General features: G+C 44.7%; 1 protein-coding gene across 1 annotated transcript in view; it reads right to left on the reverse strand.

The window, feature by feature from the left end:
• LOC121275348 (rho guanine nucleotide exchange factor 26-like) overlaps positions 1 to 7,923 on the reverse strand; it is a 213,825-nt gene extending 205,902 nt beyond the window's left edge. Inside the window, exons 1-2 of the mRNA XM_041182854.1 lie at positions 7,518 to 7,923; positions 4,106 to 4,904 (exon numbers count right to left, since the gene is read on the reverse strand). Of these exons, the coding sequence (XP_041038788.1) occupies positions 4,106 to 4,780 (675 nt within the window). The 5' untranslated portion in view covers positions 4,781 to 4,904; positions 7,518 to 7,923. The remainder of the gene's footprint in view (positions 1 to 4,105; positions 4,905 to 7,517) is intronic.
• Positions 7,924 to 14,902: the final 6,979 nt, after the last annotated feature.

Raw genomic sequence — 14,902 nt, forward strand, 5'->3', positions numbered from 1 at the left:
CCACAGCCAGTTGTGAATGGTGGTGGACAATTAAACAACTCACTGGAGGAGGTGGCTCCACAAATATCCCCATCCTCAATGATGGAGGAGCCCAGCACATCAGTGCAAAAGATAAGGCTGAAGTATTTGCTACAATCTTCAGCCAGAAGTGCCGAGTGGATGAACTATCTCGGCCTCCTCCAGAGGTCCCCAGCATCACAGATGCCACTCTTTAGCCAATTCAATTGACTCCACGTGATATCAAGAAACAGCTGAAGGCACTTAATATGGGCCCTAATAATAATCCGGCAATAGTGCTGAAGACTTGTGCTCCAAAACTTTCCAAACCCCCAGCCAAGCTGTTCCAGTGTAGCTACAACACTGGCATCTACCCATCTATGTGGAAATTGCCAAGGTAAGTCCTGTACAGAAAAAGCAGGACAAATCCAACGTGGCCAATTACTGCCCCATCAGTCTACTCTCAATTACCAATAAAGTAATGGAAAGGATCATCGACAGTGCTATCAAGCAGCACTTGCTTGGCAATAACCTGCTCACTGATGCCGTTTGTGTTCCACCAGTGTCACTCAGCGCCTGACCGCATTACAGCCCTGGTTTAAACATGGGCAAAAGAGCTGAACTCCAGAGGTGAGGGGAGAGTGAACACCCTTGATATCAAGGCCAAATTTGACTGAGTGTGGCATCAAGGAGCCATGGCAAAACCAGAGGCAATGGGAATCAGGGCGAAAACTGTCCACTGGTTGGAGTCATACCTAGTACAAAGGAGGATGGCTGTGGTTGTTGGAGGTCAGTCATCTCAGCTCCAGAACATAAATGCAGGAGTTCCTCAGGGTAGTGTCCTAGGCCCATCCATCTTATGCTGCTTCATCAATTACCTTCCTTCCACCATAAGGTCAGAAGTGGGGATGTTCGCTGATGACTTCACAATGTTCAACACCATTCAGTACTCCTCAGACACTGAAGCAGTCCATGTCCAAATGCAGCAAGACCTGGACAATATCCAGGCTTGGACTGACAAGTGGCAAGTAACATTTATGTCACACAAGGGCCAGGGGAATGCCATCTCCAAAAGGAGAGAATCTGACCATTGCCCCTTAATGTTCAATGGCATTACCATCGCTGAATCCCCCACTATCAACATCCTGGGGGTTACCATTGACCAGAAACTGAACTGGACTAGCCATATAAATACTGTGGTTACAAGAGCAGGTCAGAGGCTAGGAATCCTGTGATGAATAACTCACTTCCTAACTCCCCAGAGCCTGACTACCATCTACAAGGCACAAGTCAAGAGTGTGATGGAATACTCCCCACTTGCCTGGGTGAGTGGACCTCCCACAACACTCAAGAAACTTGACAGTGTCCAGAACAAAGCAGACTGCTTGATTGGCACCACATCCACAAACATTCATTGCCTCTACCACCGACGCACAGTAGCAGCAGTGTGTACCATCTACAAGATGCATTGCAGGTGTTCACCAAGGCTCCTTAGTCAGCACCTTCCAAACCCATGACCACTACCACCTAGAAGGACAAGGTCAGCAGATAGATGGGGCCACCACCACTTGGAAGTTCCCCTCCAAGTCACTCATCATCCTGACTTGGTAACATATGGCCGTTCCTTCACTGTTGCTGGGTCAAAATCCTGGAACTCCCTTCCTAACAGCACTTGTACACACACCATATGGACTACAGCTGTTCAAGAAGGCAGCTCACCACCACCTTCTCAAGAGCAACTAGGGATAGGCAATAAATGTTGTCCCAGCCTGCGAGCCCATATCCTGTGAATGAATTTTTAAAGATGTCCTTTTTCCAATTAACTTAAACTCCTATGAAACAGTGTTCTGAAGACTCCCTTGGTACTTTGTAGCACGTGGCCAAATTCATCCATTGAAATGTCAGCCCTTAGTCTGCTACGGGTGGTCATGACATCAAGGGAAGTGGTGGACAGGTAAAGCTTGGAGTACACAGAATCACAGAATAGTACAGCACGTCATCCCTGTGGAAGGCTTGGGTCTGTGGTGTACTCTCATGGCAGTCAGGGAGGGGGGAGTGTGCTGCACAGACACTCTGGGGGGCTTTCTTGAGCGTTTTGATATAAACCCCGAGCCATGGGAGAAGCTTGCCCAGGTTCGCTTCAGCCAAATAAAAAGGGCAATGGCCTCCTTCAAAGGTAAGTGCGTGTCAGGGGCAGGGAGAAAATGCAGGAAGAGGAAATCCCAAGTGAGCAGCTCCTCCAGGGCTCGGTCATCTGCGGTATCCTGTCCTATTTGCAGCAGAGCCTTCCGGCCGCAAATCAGTTACCTGACACCCACCAGAACCCTACCAAACACTTCAAATGATGGCCAAGGTCATCTTTGCCTCACAGGATTAACAACATGACCTTGAAGCAAGCGACAGACAGGTAAAGCTAGGAATGCATAGAGTTAGGGGAGGTGGTGGCATAGTGGTGCTGTCACTAGACTAGTATTTCAGAAACCCAGAGTAAAGCTTCGGGGGCCTGGGTTCAAATCTTACCATAGGTGGAGCTTGAATTTAGTAAAAAAAAAATCTGGAATTAGAAGTCTAACCATTGTTGTAAAAACCCATCTGATTCACTAATGCCCTTTAGGGAAGGAAATCCTTCCCTGGTCTGGTCTATGTGTGACTCCAGACCCACAGCAATTTGGTTGACTCTTAAATGCAATTAGGAATGGGCAATAAATGCTGGCCTGGCCAGTGATGCCCACATCCAATGAATTAAAAAAAAATGCACCACAGAAGGAGATCACTTGGCCCATTCCAGTCAGTCCCATTCTTTCTCCATCTCTCAATAATGTATCAAACTCCCTTCAGAAGGCTCCTACTGAACCTGTATCCAACACCAAAACCAGCAGTGCATTCCAAATCCTAACCACTCATTCCCATTTGAAAGTTCCCAGAAAGCATACAGAAGCTTTGCCCCATCAATATTAGAATCAAAAAGATGCAGAAGGAGAAATCATTGGTTAAGATGTGCTAGGGCAGGTAAATCAGCCCCGGTTAAGGAAGATTGTGGGTTCATGCTATGCTTCAGCCTTTAAGCACATTGTCCAGGCTGACACATCAGTGCACTGGAAGGCCTACATTACCAGGAACCAAAGCCCGATCTGTCTATTCAGGTGATATTTAAAGTGCCCAAGGTACCTGTTCAAAGGGGAGTAGAATAGAGAGTTCTCTAAGTGTTCTGTCTCAAGCATCAGCAGGAAAACAGATTAACGGACTTTTTACTTGACAAGACCTTGCTGTGTGTAAATTATCTGCTGTATTTGTTTATGTAACAACATCTCATAGACCACTTTGGGGCCGCCTGAAAGATGTGAATGTAACAGGGTGGAACTCTAATACACTGGACAATCCCAGGGAAGAGAGATGGTGAAGGAGCCCAGCACAGGCCATCATGTTGAACAAAACCATTGTTGATTCAATCGAAGCATGCACAATTATCACCACCAAAGTCACAAATAAATATAAAATGCACCTGAATTAACCCGAGTAAATAGGTGGATTAAGTTGAACAATAACTGAAAGTTGCATTTTTAAATTGTTCACTCCTAACATAGAGCTTGACCTACCTATGTCATGAAATGCAAGAACTCCAATATGTGCCTCCCAGCGGGTGAAGCTCTTCTCCTGGGACAATCGGGTATTGTACCAGGAAGAAACACTGATGGAAAAGTGAAGCCCATTGACGCCCATCACAATAGTAATCCAACTTGTCCAGCCTAATGCTCGAAAGCAGCTTGAACATAGGTGGATCAGAACAGGTGGAGGCCATTCAGCCTTCAAGCCTGTTCTGCCATTCAAATAGACCACGGCAGTTTATGTAACATAAATATCTCGTTCATGGGTAAAAGTAGTTATTGACCAGGCACTAAGCTTACGCAGCCCTTTTCCCTTCACATCTTAACCTGATTAGTGTGCCTTGGTTCCATATCCCTTCAAGGCCCCTAATTAACAAAAATCCACCGATTTCAGTTTTGACATTTCAATTCACCCTCCGGCCTCAACAGCTTGTTTGAGGGAAGGAGATCTCCCAATTCCCATTACCAAGACTTATTGGGTCTTTGAACCAACAAACACTTACTTTTCCTCTGCCCAAGCTGAAGAACTTCTCCTTATCCTCCAGGACGGTCTTGAGATTGGGCTGGGACCGGCGATTGTTATTCTTTACACTTGACGAGTTGTCAAAATGAATCCCACTGACCACCGCTCTTCGATACGAGGTGGACCTCAGCCCCCGGCGGAGCTGTCCTGGACTCTCCAGTTCAGGGTCCGTGTCTCCATCTAGCTCCAGCTTCGGAAGAAGCGGGGTGCTGAGGGTCTCTACCATACTCTGCACCCGCCGACTTCTCGTACCAACCTCCAGGTTCTGATTGTTTTGATGATGGTTCTTGATCTTAATTCCTGACGCCAAGTCCTTGGGAATGATCTGCTGCGTTCCATTCTTCAACGAAACAGCACTGTTGGTGCTCAGGACAAGGGGCTGCTTATCAGGTGTTGGAAGCGAATGGGTGGAGGGTTGCCTCTGGAGGAGGAGCCGGCCTTCTGGAGAAGGGTGAACATTCCCGTTATGAGTAGGGACATTTCCATCCACTGGGAAATCCGTCACCAGGACACCATCGATTTGGTATGAGGATGGTCTAGGCCTGCTGCGTCGATTCAAATACCTTGCATTGGGCGATTTGGGAGCGGGTCTTCTCTTCCGCCACAGTGGAGTTATGGCAAGATTGGACAGGTCAACCTCACTTTCCTGATCCATCCTTGTCTGTCACGGTTACACATCAGCTTGACATAGGCGACCTCCCACAAAACTCCATCTCCTTAACTCCTTTAGGACTTCAGTGTGGGACTGGAGTCACATGTAGGCAGGAACGGAGGTGGTGCTGTCAGGTAACGAAAGAAGTTGCATTTAAAACACTTCATCAAGCTCACATCCATGGAATATTACAACAACGGCGAGCGGGGTGGGGGGAAGAAATAAGTGAATTAAAAGCTGTTCCCAACAAGCCTTGTTAGTTGAAAGGCATAAAGATGTAACGGCATATCATTTATTTTCCCATCCTTCTCGCTTCAAAGATAATTTTTAAAAGAGGGATAGCTGCAAATCTGTCACAAAATCTGAAAATGCTGACGATGTATCAGAGATCAGTCTGAGATCATGGAGCAGTGACCCAAAAGTCATCAGTCCACAAACCACTGCGGCAAGTTGTGAAACTAAGCTCAGTAAGTGCACTAAGATGTGGGTTGGCAGCAGAACTAAACCACTTTAAAAGCCATCAGGTTGCCACAAAAACCCAAAGGGCTCACTAATGTCCTTCCAGAAAGAGAATCTGCCTACTCTAGCCCATTCTGGTCTACACGTGACTCCAGTCCCACACTTCAGTCCTCTAAAGTGGTCAATTCATTATATATTAGTCCATTAATTTTCTGGGGTCTAAGCCTTTCAGAACAGTTACACAAGTTATATATATGGGAAACATGAACTTGCCTTTTATATTTCAGAAATGGCTCTCCTTCCATCACCTCACAAAAAACAAAGTTGGGATTAGCACAGTTCAACTTTTCCTTTTCATGCCCACTTTTTTTTTCTTTTCATTCACAGGATCGAGATGCCTTTGGTAAGCCCAGCTTTTATGGTGAGCCACATTCTTGAATACGAGCAGCTTGCAATGTCATTTCAGAGGCCAACTGAGAGTCAGCCACATTACTGTACGTTTGGAGTCACATACAGATCAGACCAGGTAATGACAGCAGAATTCCTTCCTTAAAGGACATTAGAGAACCAGATGGCTTTTATGGTGATTTGGTAGTTTCACGCTCACCACTACTGTTACTGGCTTTTAATCTCAGATTTATTTAATTAACTGAATTGAAATTGCCCAGCTACCATGGTGGGATCTGAATTCACGACTAAGTCACTACCTTTGGATTATTAGTCCAGTAACTAAATACTATGTACCCCTGCCTCCCGGCTATATTCTTGTCTCAAATTAACTTTGAATGGATGCCAATTATTTTCATCTCAATTTGTTTTTCCCCCCGGTTAACACAATGAATCAAACACAACCAGAGGAATTTCTTTTTAAATAACGGTCAGTAGCATACCACCATTGAACCAGATGAAATAACCCCTTCAGTCTCATCCTTCCTGATTACCAAGGCTATTGCCACCCCATTCGCCTGACCAGAAGCCTGACATAAAGCCCTATCTGTAGGATGGCACCTCGAGCAATCCTCTCAGTACTGCACTTGGGAGTCCCAGCCTCCGTTATGCTCTCAAGCCCTGGTGAGGGGCCCAAAGGCTCGGGCAACCTATTCGCTAAGAGCTGAGAGTCCTCCTCTACTCAACTAGGCTGACACATCGACCAGGCGAGCTTCAAAGAGAGCTCAGAGCAAACAGCTCATATCTCCTTATCCCCCAGTCTCATGGTTTACACATCACCTTTTCTTTTAAAAAAAAATACATTCTCAGAATGGGGACATCACTGGCAATTGGGCATTTATTGACCAAGCGACAGTGAAGGTGATTGTGGACCTTCCTGGACCTGCTGCAGTATCCTTTGGTACAGTTTGGCACCAGTGAGTGGCTTGTTAGAGAGACAGTTAAGGATCAACCACACCCAATGTCTGAAGACATTGTAGCTTTCACTTGAGTTCAATGTGAATACAGGCCACTAGCAACAAATAGCCGGTTCAACAATCAAGGGAACTTACTTTCATAATAATTTGTAATAGGGAGATAAAAGAGGTTTGAACACTGGAGATTTAAGTCCACTTTGCAATCAAACAATCCTATCTCACACAAAATAGGACATTCTGTTTTTTTCCATGTTGTTTACTGTACTACTTTGGTACTGTACTCCAGTAAAACCTTGAACTGCGGGTAGAAAATTAACGTAGATAATATACATACAGACTCTGCAATCCATGTCCCATTACCAGTTGGATCTGAAAGGAACATCCTCGTTGCTTGAAGATGTACAAGAAAGGGTTAAATTTGTTCTAACTTCAGTTTAATTAGAATCATCCCTTAAATATTCCAGATAAGTTTTTCTTTAAAGAAATCCCCTAATCTGCCAAAGAAAAACAACTGAACAAGATATCGCCTGGCCGTCTCTCTAATTAATTTTTGAGACATTGTGCAACCAGTGTTTAGTTTAGGCATCAAAATATTGATTCGACAGAAAACCAGATTGCGGTGTCAAATTAAGAGAATATATAGTTGGATATGTGCAGAAATAAAGGGGTTTTTTTTAAGACTGAAACGATTCAGATGCAAGTGAAACTTGGTAAACTGCTACGTGCAACCTGCGATCTGAAAATAATAGGTGAAATCTCTCAAAATGCGAGGAGCCTCAGCCGAAGAAACAAGCGACCAGTTCCTTTCCCCAAGCGCCTCTTAGATTAGGAACAAGGGAAAAGAGAGAGAGAGAGAGAATCTAAGAATATCCGCTTTCCTTTTCCCGCTCCCAAAAGCATTCAGAATGAAAACTCACCCTCTCTCTACTTTCCCGCTGTTGCAATGGGGGTCATTGTCCCACAGTCCTTGCGGCAAGTTCCCATTGTACAAACTTCAGGCGTTTGATGGGGGTTTTTTTTTGGTTTTATATATATATATATATCTCCCCACTCTTTCTCCTGCTGTTCCCCCACTCTCCCCGCACAGACCTGCCACTCTTCCGTTTTGCACTAATCCCCGACCCTCTTGGTCTCAGTTAAGTTGAGACTTCGCTGAGCTTGGCAGGTTTAAGTGGCTATGTCCCCGGCACCGTGAGAGACTGTGTGTGGAGCGAAGTGGACGGGTTGATTCAGTGTTGGTCCAAGTTCAAAGTGACGCAATGTGAATCCTGATTCCTTTAAACCCCCACCCCTCTACAGCAGCTCAGTGCCAATAACCGGGGCTAACAACATCCTCATTCTTGTCATTTCCAACTTACTCCCTTTCTTTTTAAAAGTTTTGAACTTTTGGGAGTTTTTTTTCCCGAATAGAAACCCCTAAAATATTCGCTGAAATGGCGCGCCTCCTTGTGGCCTCGTTCCGAATAGATTTGTAGGTTTTTCTACCTAGTTTGATTATTGCTGGCAAACAATATTTTTATTTTGAAGACCCAATTATTTCCTGTTAACTACTTTCTATCCTTACAATTAGATAATCAGCTACAACACTGACATCTACCCGGCTGTGTGGAAAATTGCCCAGGTGTTTCCTGTACACAAAAAGCAGGACAAATCCAACCCAGCCAGTTACCACCCTGTCAGTCTACTCTCCATCATCAGTGAAGTGATGGAAGGGGTCATCAGCAGTGCTATCAAGCAGCTCTTGCTTAGCAATAACCTGCTCACTGATGCTCAGTTTGTGCTCCACAGGGTCACTCAGCTCCTGACCTCATTACAGCCTTGGTTCAAACATGGACAAAAAAGCTAAATTCCAGAGGTGAGCTGAGAGTGACTGCCCTTGATATCAAGGCCGCATTTGACAGAGTGTGGCATCAAGGAGCCCTAGCAAAGCCGGAGTCAATGGGATTCAGGGGGAAAACGCTCTGCTGGTTGGAGTCATAACTAGCACAAAGGTAGGTGGTTGTGGTTGTTGGAGGTCAATCATCTCAGTTCCAGGACATCACTGCAGTAATTCCTCAGGGCAGTGACCTAGGCCCAACCATCTTCAGCTGCTTCATCAATGACCTTCCTTCCATCATAAGGTCAGAAGTGGGGATGTTCGCTGATGATTGCACAATGTTCAGCACCATTCAAGACTCCTCAGATACTGAAGCAGTCCATGTCCAAATGCAGCAAGACCGGGACAATATCCTGCCTTGAGCTGACAAGTGGCAAATAACACTTGTGCCACACAAGTGTCAGGCAATGACCAACTCCAACATCCCTTGATGTTCGATGGCATTACCATCACTGAATCCCCCACCATCAACATCCTGGGGGTTACCATTGACCAGAAACTGAACTGGACTAGCCACAAAAATACTATGGCTACAACAGCTGGTCGGAGGCTAGGAATTGTGCAAACAGTAACTTACCTCCCGACTCCCCAAAGCCTGGCCAAGATCTGCAAGGCACAAGACAGGACTGTGAAGGAATACTCCTCCAGCTGCTCTGGATGAGTGCAGCTCCCACAACACTCAAGAAGCTTGGCACTGTCCAGGAGAAAGGAGCCCGCTTGATTGGCACCACATCCACAAACATTCGCTCCCTCGACCACCGACGCACAGTAGCAGCAGTGTGTACCATCTACAAGATACACTGCAGGAATTCACCAAGGCTCCTTTGGCAGCACCTTCCAAACCCACGACCACTATCATCTAGAAGGACAAGGGCAGCAGATAGATGGGAACACCACCACCTGGAAGATCCCCCCCAAGTCACACACCATCCTGACTTGGAAATACATTGCCGTTCCTTCACTGCCACTGGGTCAAAATCGTGGAATTCCGTCCCTAACAGCACTGTGGGTGTACCTACACCACATGGACTGCAGCGGTTCAAGAAGGCAGCTCACCACCACCTTCTCAAGGGCAACTAAGGGTGGGCAATAAATGCTGGCCCAACAAGGGATGCCCAAATCCTGTGATTGAATAGATAAAACATTCACTGGCTCTAACCCCATTGACACCAGGTTTCTCCTTGTTCCTTTGCATAGAATGTTAACACAGAAAGAGGCCATTTGGCTCATGATGCCTGTGCCAGCTCTTTAAAAGCGCTATTAACATTGAATGGGTCATTGTGCCAATGTCACTAGCCCAGACATCCAGGCTAATGCTCTGAGGACAAGTGTTCAAATCCCACCACAGCAGATGGTGGAATTTAAATTCAATTAATTAACCTGGAATTAAAAGCTAGTCTCAGCTACAGTGACCATGAAATTGTTAAAACCCATCTGGTTTGCTAATAAAAGAAAAAAAAATGTAGTTCCATTCCCCTGATCTTTCCCCATAATGCTGCAATTTTAGTATTCCCTTTAGAAAACTACTATTGGATGTATATCCAACACCCTATTAGGCAGTACATTGCAAATCCTCATTCCAATTTGGGGAAACTTTTTATGAGGCTCCAATCAGTGAGTGCAGTCACAATTCTCAACTCACAATCCCCCTGGGCTTTTTGAATGCCCTGAAAATTGGGAGCAGCACAAATTAGGTCTGCTGACCATCAAACCCCAACTCTTTAAAACAAAGACAAAATTCTGCGGATGCTGGAGACCTGAAATGAAAGCAGAAAGTGCTGGAAATGACTCAGCCGGTCTGGCAACACCAGTGGAGAGCGAAACAGAGTTAACGTTTCTGTCCAATATTACTCTTCTTCAATCCATTTCCAGGGAAGAGTCACGTTGGACTTGAAATGCCAACTTTCTCTGTCCAAAGATGCTGCTGAGTTTTTCCAGCAATCTATGTTTTTATTACAGCCAGTTCTCTGTCTGGCACTCCTGTTGAACCAAGCTTTGCACTCAGGGACCTTGTCTCGCAACATTGACCTTTAGAATTAAACAGCATGGAAGGAAGCCATTCTGCCCATCATGCCTGTGCCAGCTCTTTAATTTGTCCCACTTTCTTCTTTAGCTCTGCAATTTGCTTTCCTTTTTAAGTATTTATCCAATTATCTTTTGAAAATTATTATTGAATCTTCTCCCGACACCTGTTCAGTGAATTCCAGAACATAACAGCTCACTGAGTAAAACAATTTCTCCTCTGGTTCTTTTGCCAATTATCTTGAAGTTGATGCTTACAGTTTTGCCATTTATATTCTGTCACATTATAGTAAATGCAGTGATTGTTACCGCAAAGGTTGAAATTCTCAAGGAAATCTGTGTAAGAAATAAAAGCTTTTCATCTATAATGCTTTATTTTGGCAGCTGTTAAAAAGGTAGGAGAGCTGGGCACTGTGACTTTGTAGTTGAAGTCTTGCCTTTGGATTCAGAAACTTATGGGTTCAGTCCCACTTTGGAGAGTCAAACATCAAATATCAGCTGACTTGCTATGTAATACCGAGGAAGTGCTGCACTGTCAGAGTTGCTGTCTTTCAGATGAGATGTGGGTGGATGTAAAAGGTCTCAAGCTGCTACTTTGAAGAAATAATATTTACCCCTCAACCCACATCACAAAGAAAAGAGATGATCTGGCCATTAGTCTTATTGCTATTTATGGGAGCTTGCTGGGTGCAAATTGGCCGCTGTATTTCTTACTCTACAACACAGACATTTCAAAAGTAACTCATTGGCTGTAAAGGGCTTTGGGACACCCTGAAATTGTAAAATTTACCATGAAGTTACAAGAATTTCATCTTGTCCTTACTCTCAGATGTTGTGAATAGCATGTAGTTTCAAGAATCCTAATAGTCCTGATGACCATGACAACTAACAATATTAATTCAAGTTACACCAGTTTGGACACTGTGGGCGATTGTGGATCAGTAACCTGCTACAGAAACCCAGCTGATTTCCAATTCAACTGATTAGAAAGGTTTTAAAAATCCGGCAGCTTTTATGTCAAGCAACCAATGTGCGATGACTGTTTTACTCCCGAGCAACAAGCTGTAAATCTGATACCCCCCCATTACCCCCACCTCACCACCCCACTTCTTTGCTTTACCTTTCGGGGTGCATAAAAGTTCAGGAGAGGTCATAAGAACATAATAGGAACAGAAATAGACTGTTCGGCCCCTTGAGCTTGATTCATCATTCAATATCATGGCTAATCTTCTACCTCAACTCCACCTTCTCACATTATCCCTGTATCTCTTAATTCCCTTATTACATAAAAAAAAATTATCAACCTCTGTCCTGAATATACTCAGCAACTGAATGCTTCAGTGCAGAGGGATCTGGGTGTCCTCGTGCATGAATCGCTGAAAGCTAGCATGCAGGTTCAGCAGGTAATAAGGAAGGCAAATGGCATTTTGGCAAAGGAATAGAGTATAAAAATAGAGAAGTATTGTTGCAACTGTATAAGGCATTGATGACATGGCACCTGGAGTACTGTGCACAGTTTTGGTCCCCTTGAGGAAGGATGTAGTTGCATTGGAGGTGGTTCAGAGGAGGTTTACTAGATTGATTCCAGAGATGCGGGGCTTGTCTTATGAGGAGAGATTGGGCAGTTTGGGCCTTTACTCGCTAGAGTTTAGAAGGATGAGAGGAGATCTAATTGAGGTATATAAGATGCTAAAGGGGATAGACAAAGTAGATGTGGAGCAGATGTTTCCCCTTGTGGGGCATTCTAGAATGAGAGGCCATAGTTTTAGGCTAAGGGGTGGTAGATTTAAATCAGAGATGAGGAGGAATTACTTTTCTCAAAGGTTCGTGAATTTGTGGAATTCACCACCTCAGAGCGCAGTGGATGCTCGGACGCTGAATAAATTTAAGGAGGAGATAGACAGATTTTTAATTAGTAATGGGTTGAAATGTTATAGGGAGAGGGCGGGAAATTGGAGTTGAGGCCTAAATGAGATCAGCCATGATCGTATTGAATGGCGGGGCAGGCTCGAGGGGCTGAATTGCCTTCTCCTGCTCCTGGTTCTTATGTTCTTAACTGATCATGCACATCCTTCTGAGGTAGAGGGTGAGCCAATCCAACTGATTTGAGGCAAGTATTGAGGCAGTTCTTATGACCACACAAAACATCCATCAAACCACATGACCATGTCCAGCCATCAACCATTACATTTCAAGGTCCAGATGGAACGAATCTGCTGGCAGGAGGTCAGATCACTGCCAATCTTCACCACAAGGGGCGACAGATCACGGAGACCCTCTCTATCTTGCACAATCAAAGCATCTCTTCACTCAGCAGAAATATGTGCGGGCATTCTGCAAAAAAGTGGATGCAACCCTATGAAAAGACAATGGAAATGAATTAAACCAAGAGTCCCCACAGCCCTTTCAGAGGCTTGGTAAGCTCAAACATGAATACCACATTACATTACTTCCAGATACTACGTCGGTATGCCTATTTACCCCCAGGAGGGTACCACATCCACTGCTGCTGAAAGTTAAAGAGGAACTCGACAGAATGCTACACAGAAGAGTCATATCATCTGTCATAGAATCATATAGGTCTACAGCACAGAAAAAGGCCCTTCGGCCCATCAGGTCTGCACCAATCATGGAGCCAATCCAGTCATGCTTGGGGTTTGCAACAGTCCTCAAAACAAATGGTCAGCCTAGGCTTTGCATTGACTTCACACAATTAAACAAAGCCATCCAGAGAGAAATCCATCCCATGGTGTCCGTGGATGACAGCTTGGCAAAACTTGCCAACAGTGTCAGGTTCACTAAACTTGATGCTAATAGTGGGTTTTGAGAAATACCCCTCGACCTGGAGTCCAGGCTTTTAACAACATTTATCACACCATTTGGAAACGTTTGTTTTAATCGCCTTCCCTTCAGAATATCATCAACCTCAGAGATATTCCGGCGAATATTTGATTGAAACATTTAAGATCCTGCAGGGTCTTGACAAAGTGGATGTGGAAAGGATGTTTCCCCTTGTGGGGGGATCTAGTACTAAAGGCCACTAATTAAAAATAAGGGGTCGTCCATTTAGGACAGAGATGAGGAGAAAGTTTCTGCTTTGGAACTCTCTTCCTCAAAAGCCTTGAAAGCAGATTCTTTGAATATTTTTAAGGCAGCGCTAGATAGATTCTTGGATAAGCATGGGGGTGAAAGGTTATCGGGGATAGGTGGGAATGTGAAGTTGAGTTTATAGTCAGATCAGCCATGATTTTATTGAATGGCGGAGCAGGTTCGAGGGCCAAGTGACCTACTCCCAATCCTAATTCATGTGTTCATATGTTTGAACCATGTCAAATATTTTAGAAGGTAAACAAGGACCCATTTGTCACATGGATGATGTCCTTATCCATGGAGCGCAAGACAGGAGCATGACCACAGATTACAGGAAGTTCTCAAATTCTACAGGAGCCAGGTATTGAGAAACGTGAATTTGCCAAAACTACCATTAAATTCTTGGAACACATCATTCAAAGCAAACGCACAATGGTAGACACTCAAAAAATGAAAACCATCAGCAACTTTCCACAGCCAAAGTGTATTATTGGTGTCCATAGGTTCCTCGGAATAGTCAATCAGATTGGCAAATTTATTCCAAATTTAGCTACAATTACTGAACCTCTGAGAGACCTTTTATGAAAGGGCCAACAATGGTTTTGGGACAAAAACAAAAACAGAATCACCTGGAAAAACTCAACAGGTCTGGCAGCATCGGCGGAGAAGAAAAGAGTTGACGTTTCGAGTCCCCATGACCCTTCGACAGAACTTCGACAGTTCTGTCGAAGGGTCATGAGGACTCGAAACGTCAACTCTTTTCTTCTCCGCCGATGCTGCCAGACCTGCTGAGTTTTTCCAGGTAATTCTGTTTTTGTTTTTGTTTTGGATTTCCAGCATCCGCAGGTTTTTTGTTTTTATCTAATGGTTTTGGGACATTGAGCAAACCAATGCATTTCAGTGAGTAAAAGAAAGGCTCATCTCTTCAGACATGCTGGCACATTCCATCCAACATTGCCCATGGTGGTGGCCGCTAATGCATCCGCAACAGGCCTTGGAGCTGCACTCACTCAGGTCCAGAAGAATGGCAGCGGAAAGCCTGTGTGTTTCACCTCCATGGCATTGACAGAAATGGAGCCATGCTATGCAACTGTAGATAAGGAAGCATTGGCAGTGACACGGGCAGTAGAGATATTCTCCAACTACTTGATGGCCTTTCCAAATTGAGATTGACCATAAACCATTGAATTCCACAGAGATTGTCAAAATGCCCCTACACATAAAGCAGTTCAGTACCAATACACAGCTGTGTAAATGCCTGGGAAATCACAGACCGCAGCTGACACCCTATCCAGAGCCACGGTTGATCACACC

This window comes from Carcharodon carcharias, chromosome 2, assembly GCF_017639515.1.
Source record: "Carcharodon carcharias isolate sCarCar2 chromosome 2, sCarCar2.pri, whole genome shotgun sequence".
NCBI lineage: Eukaryota > Metazoa > Chordata > Chondrichthyes > Lamniformes > Lamnidae > Carcharodon > Carcharodon carcharias.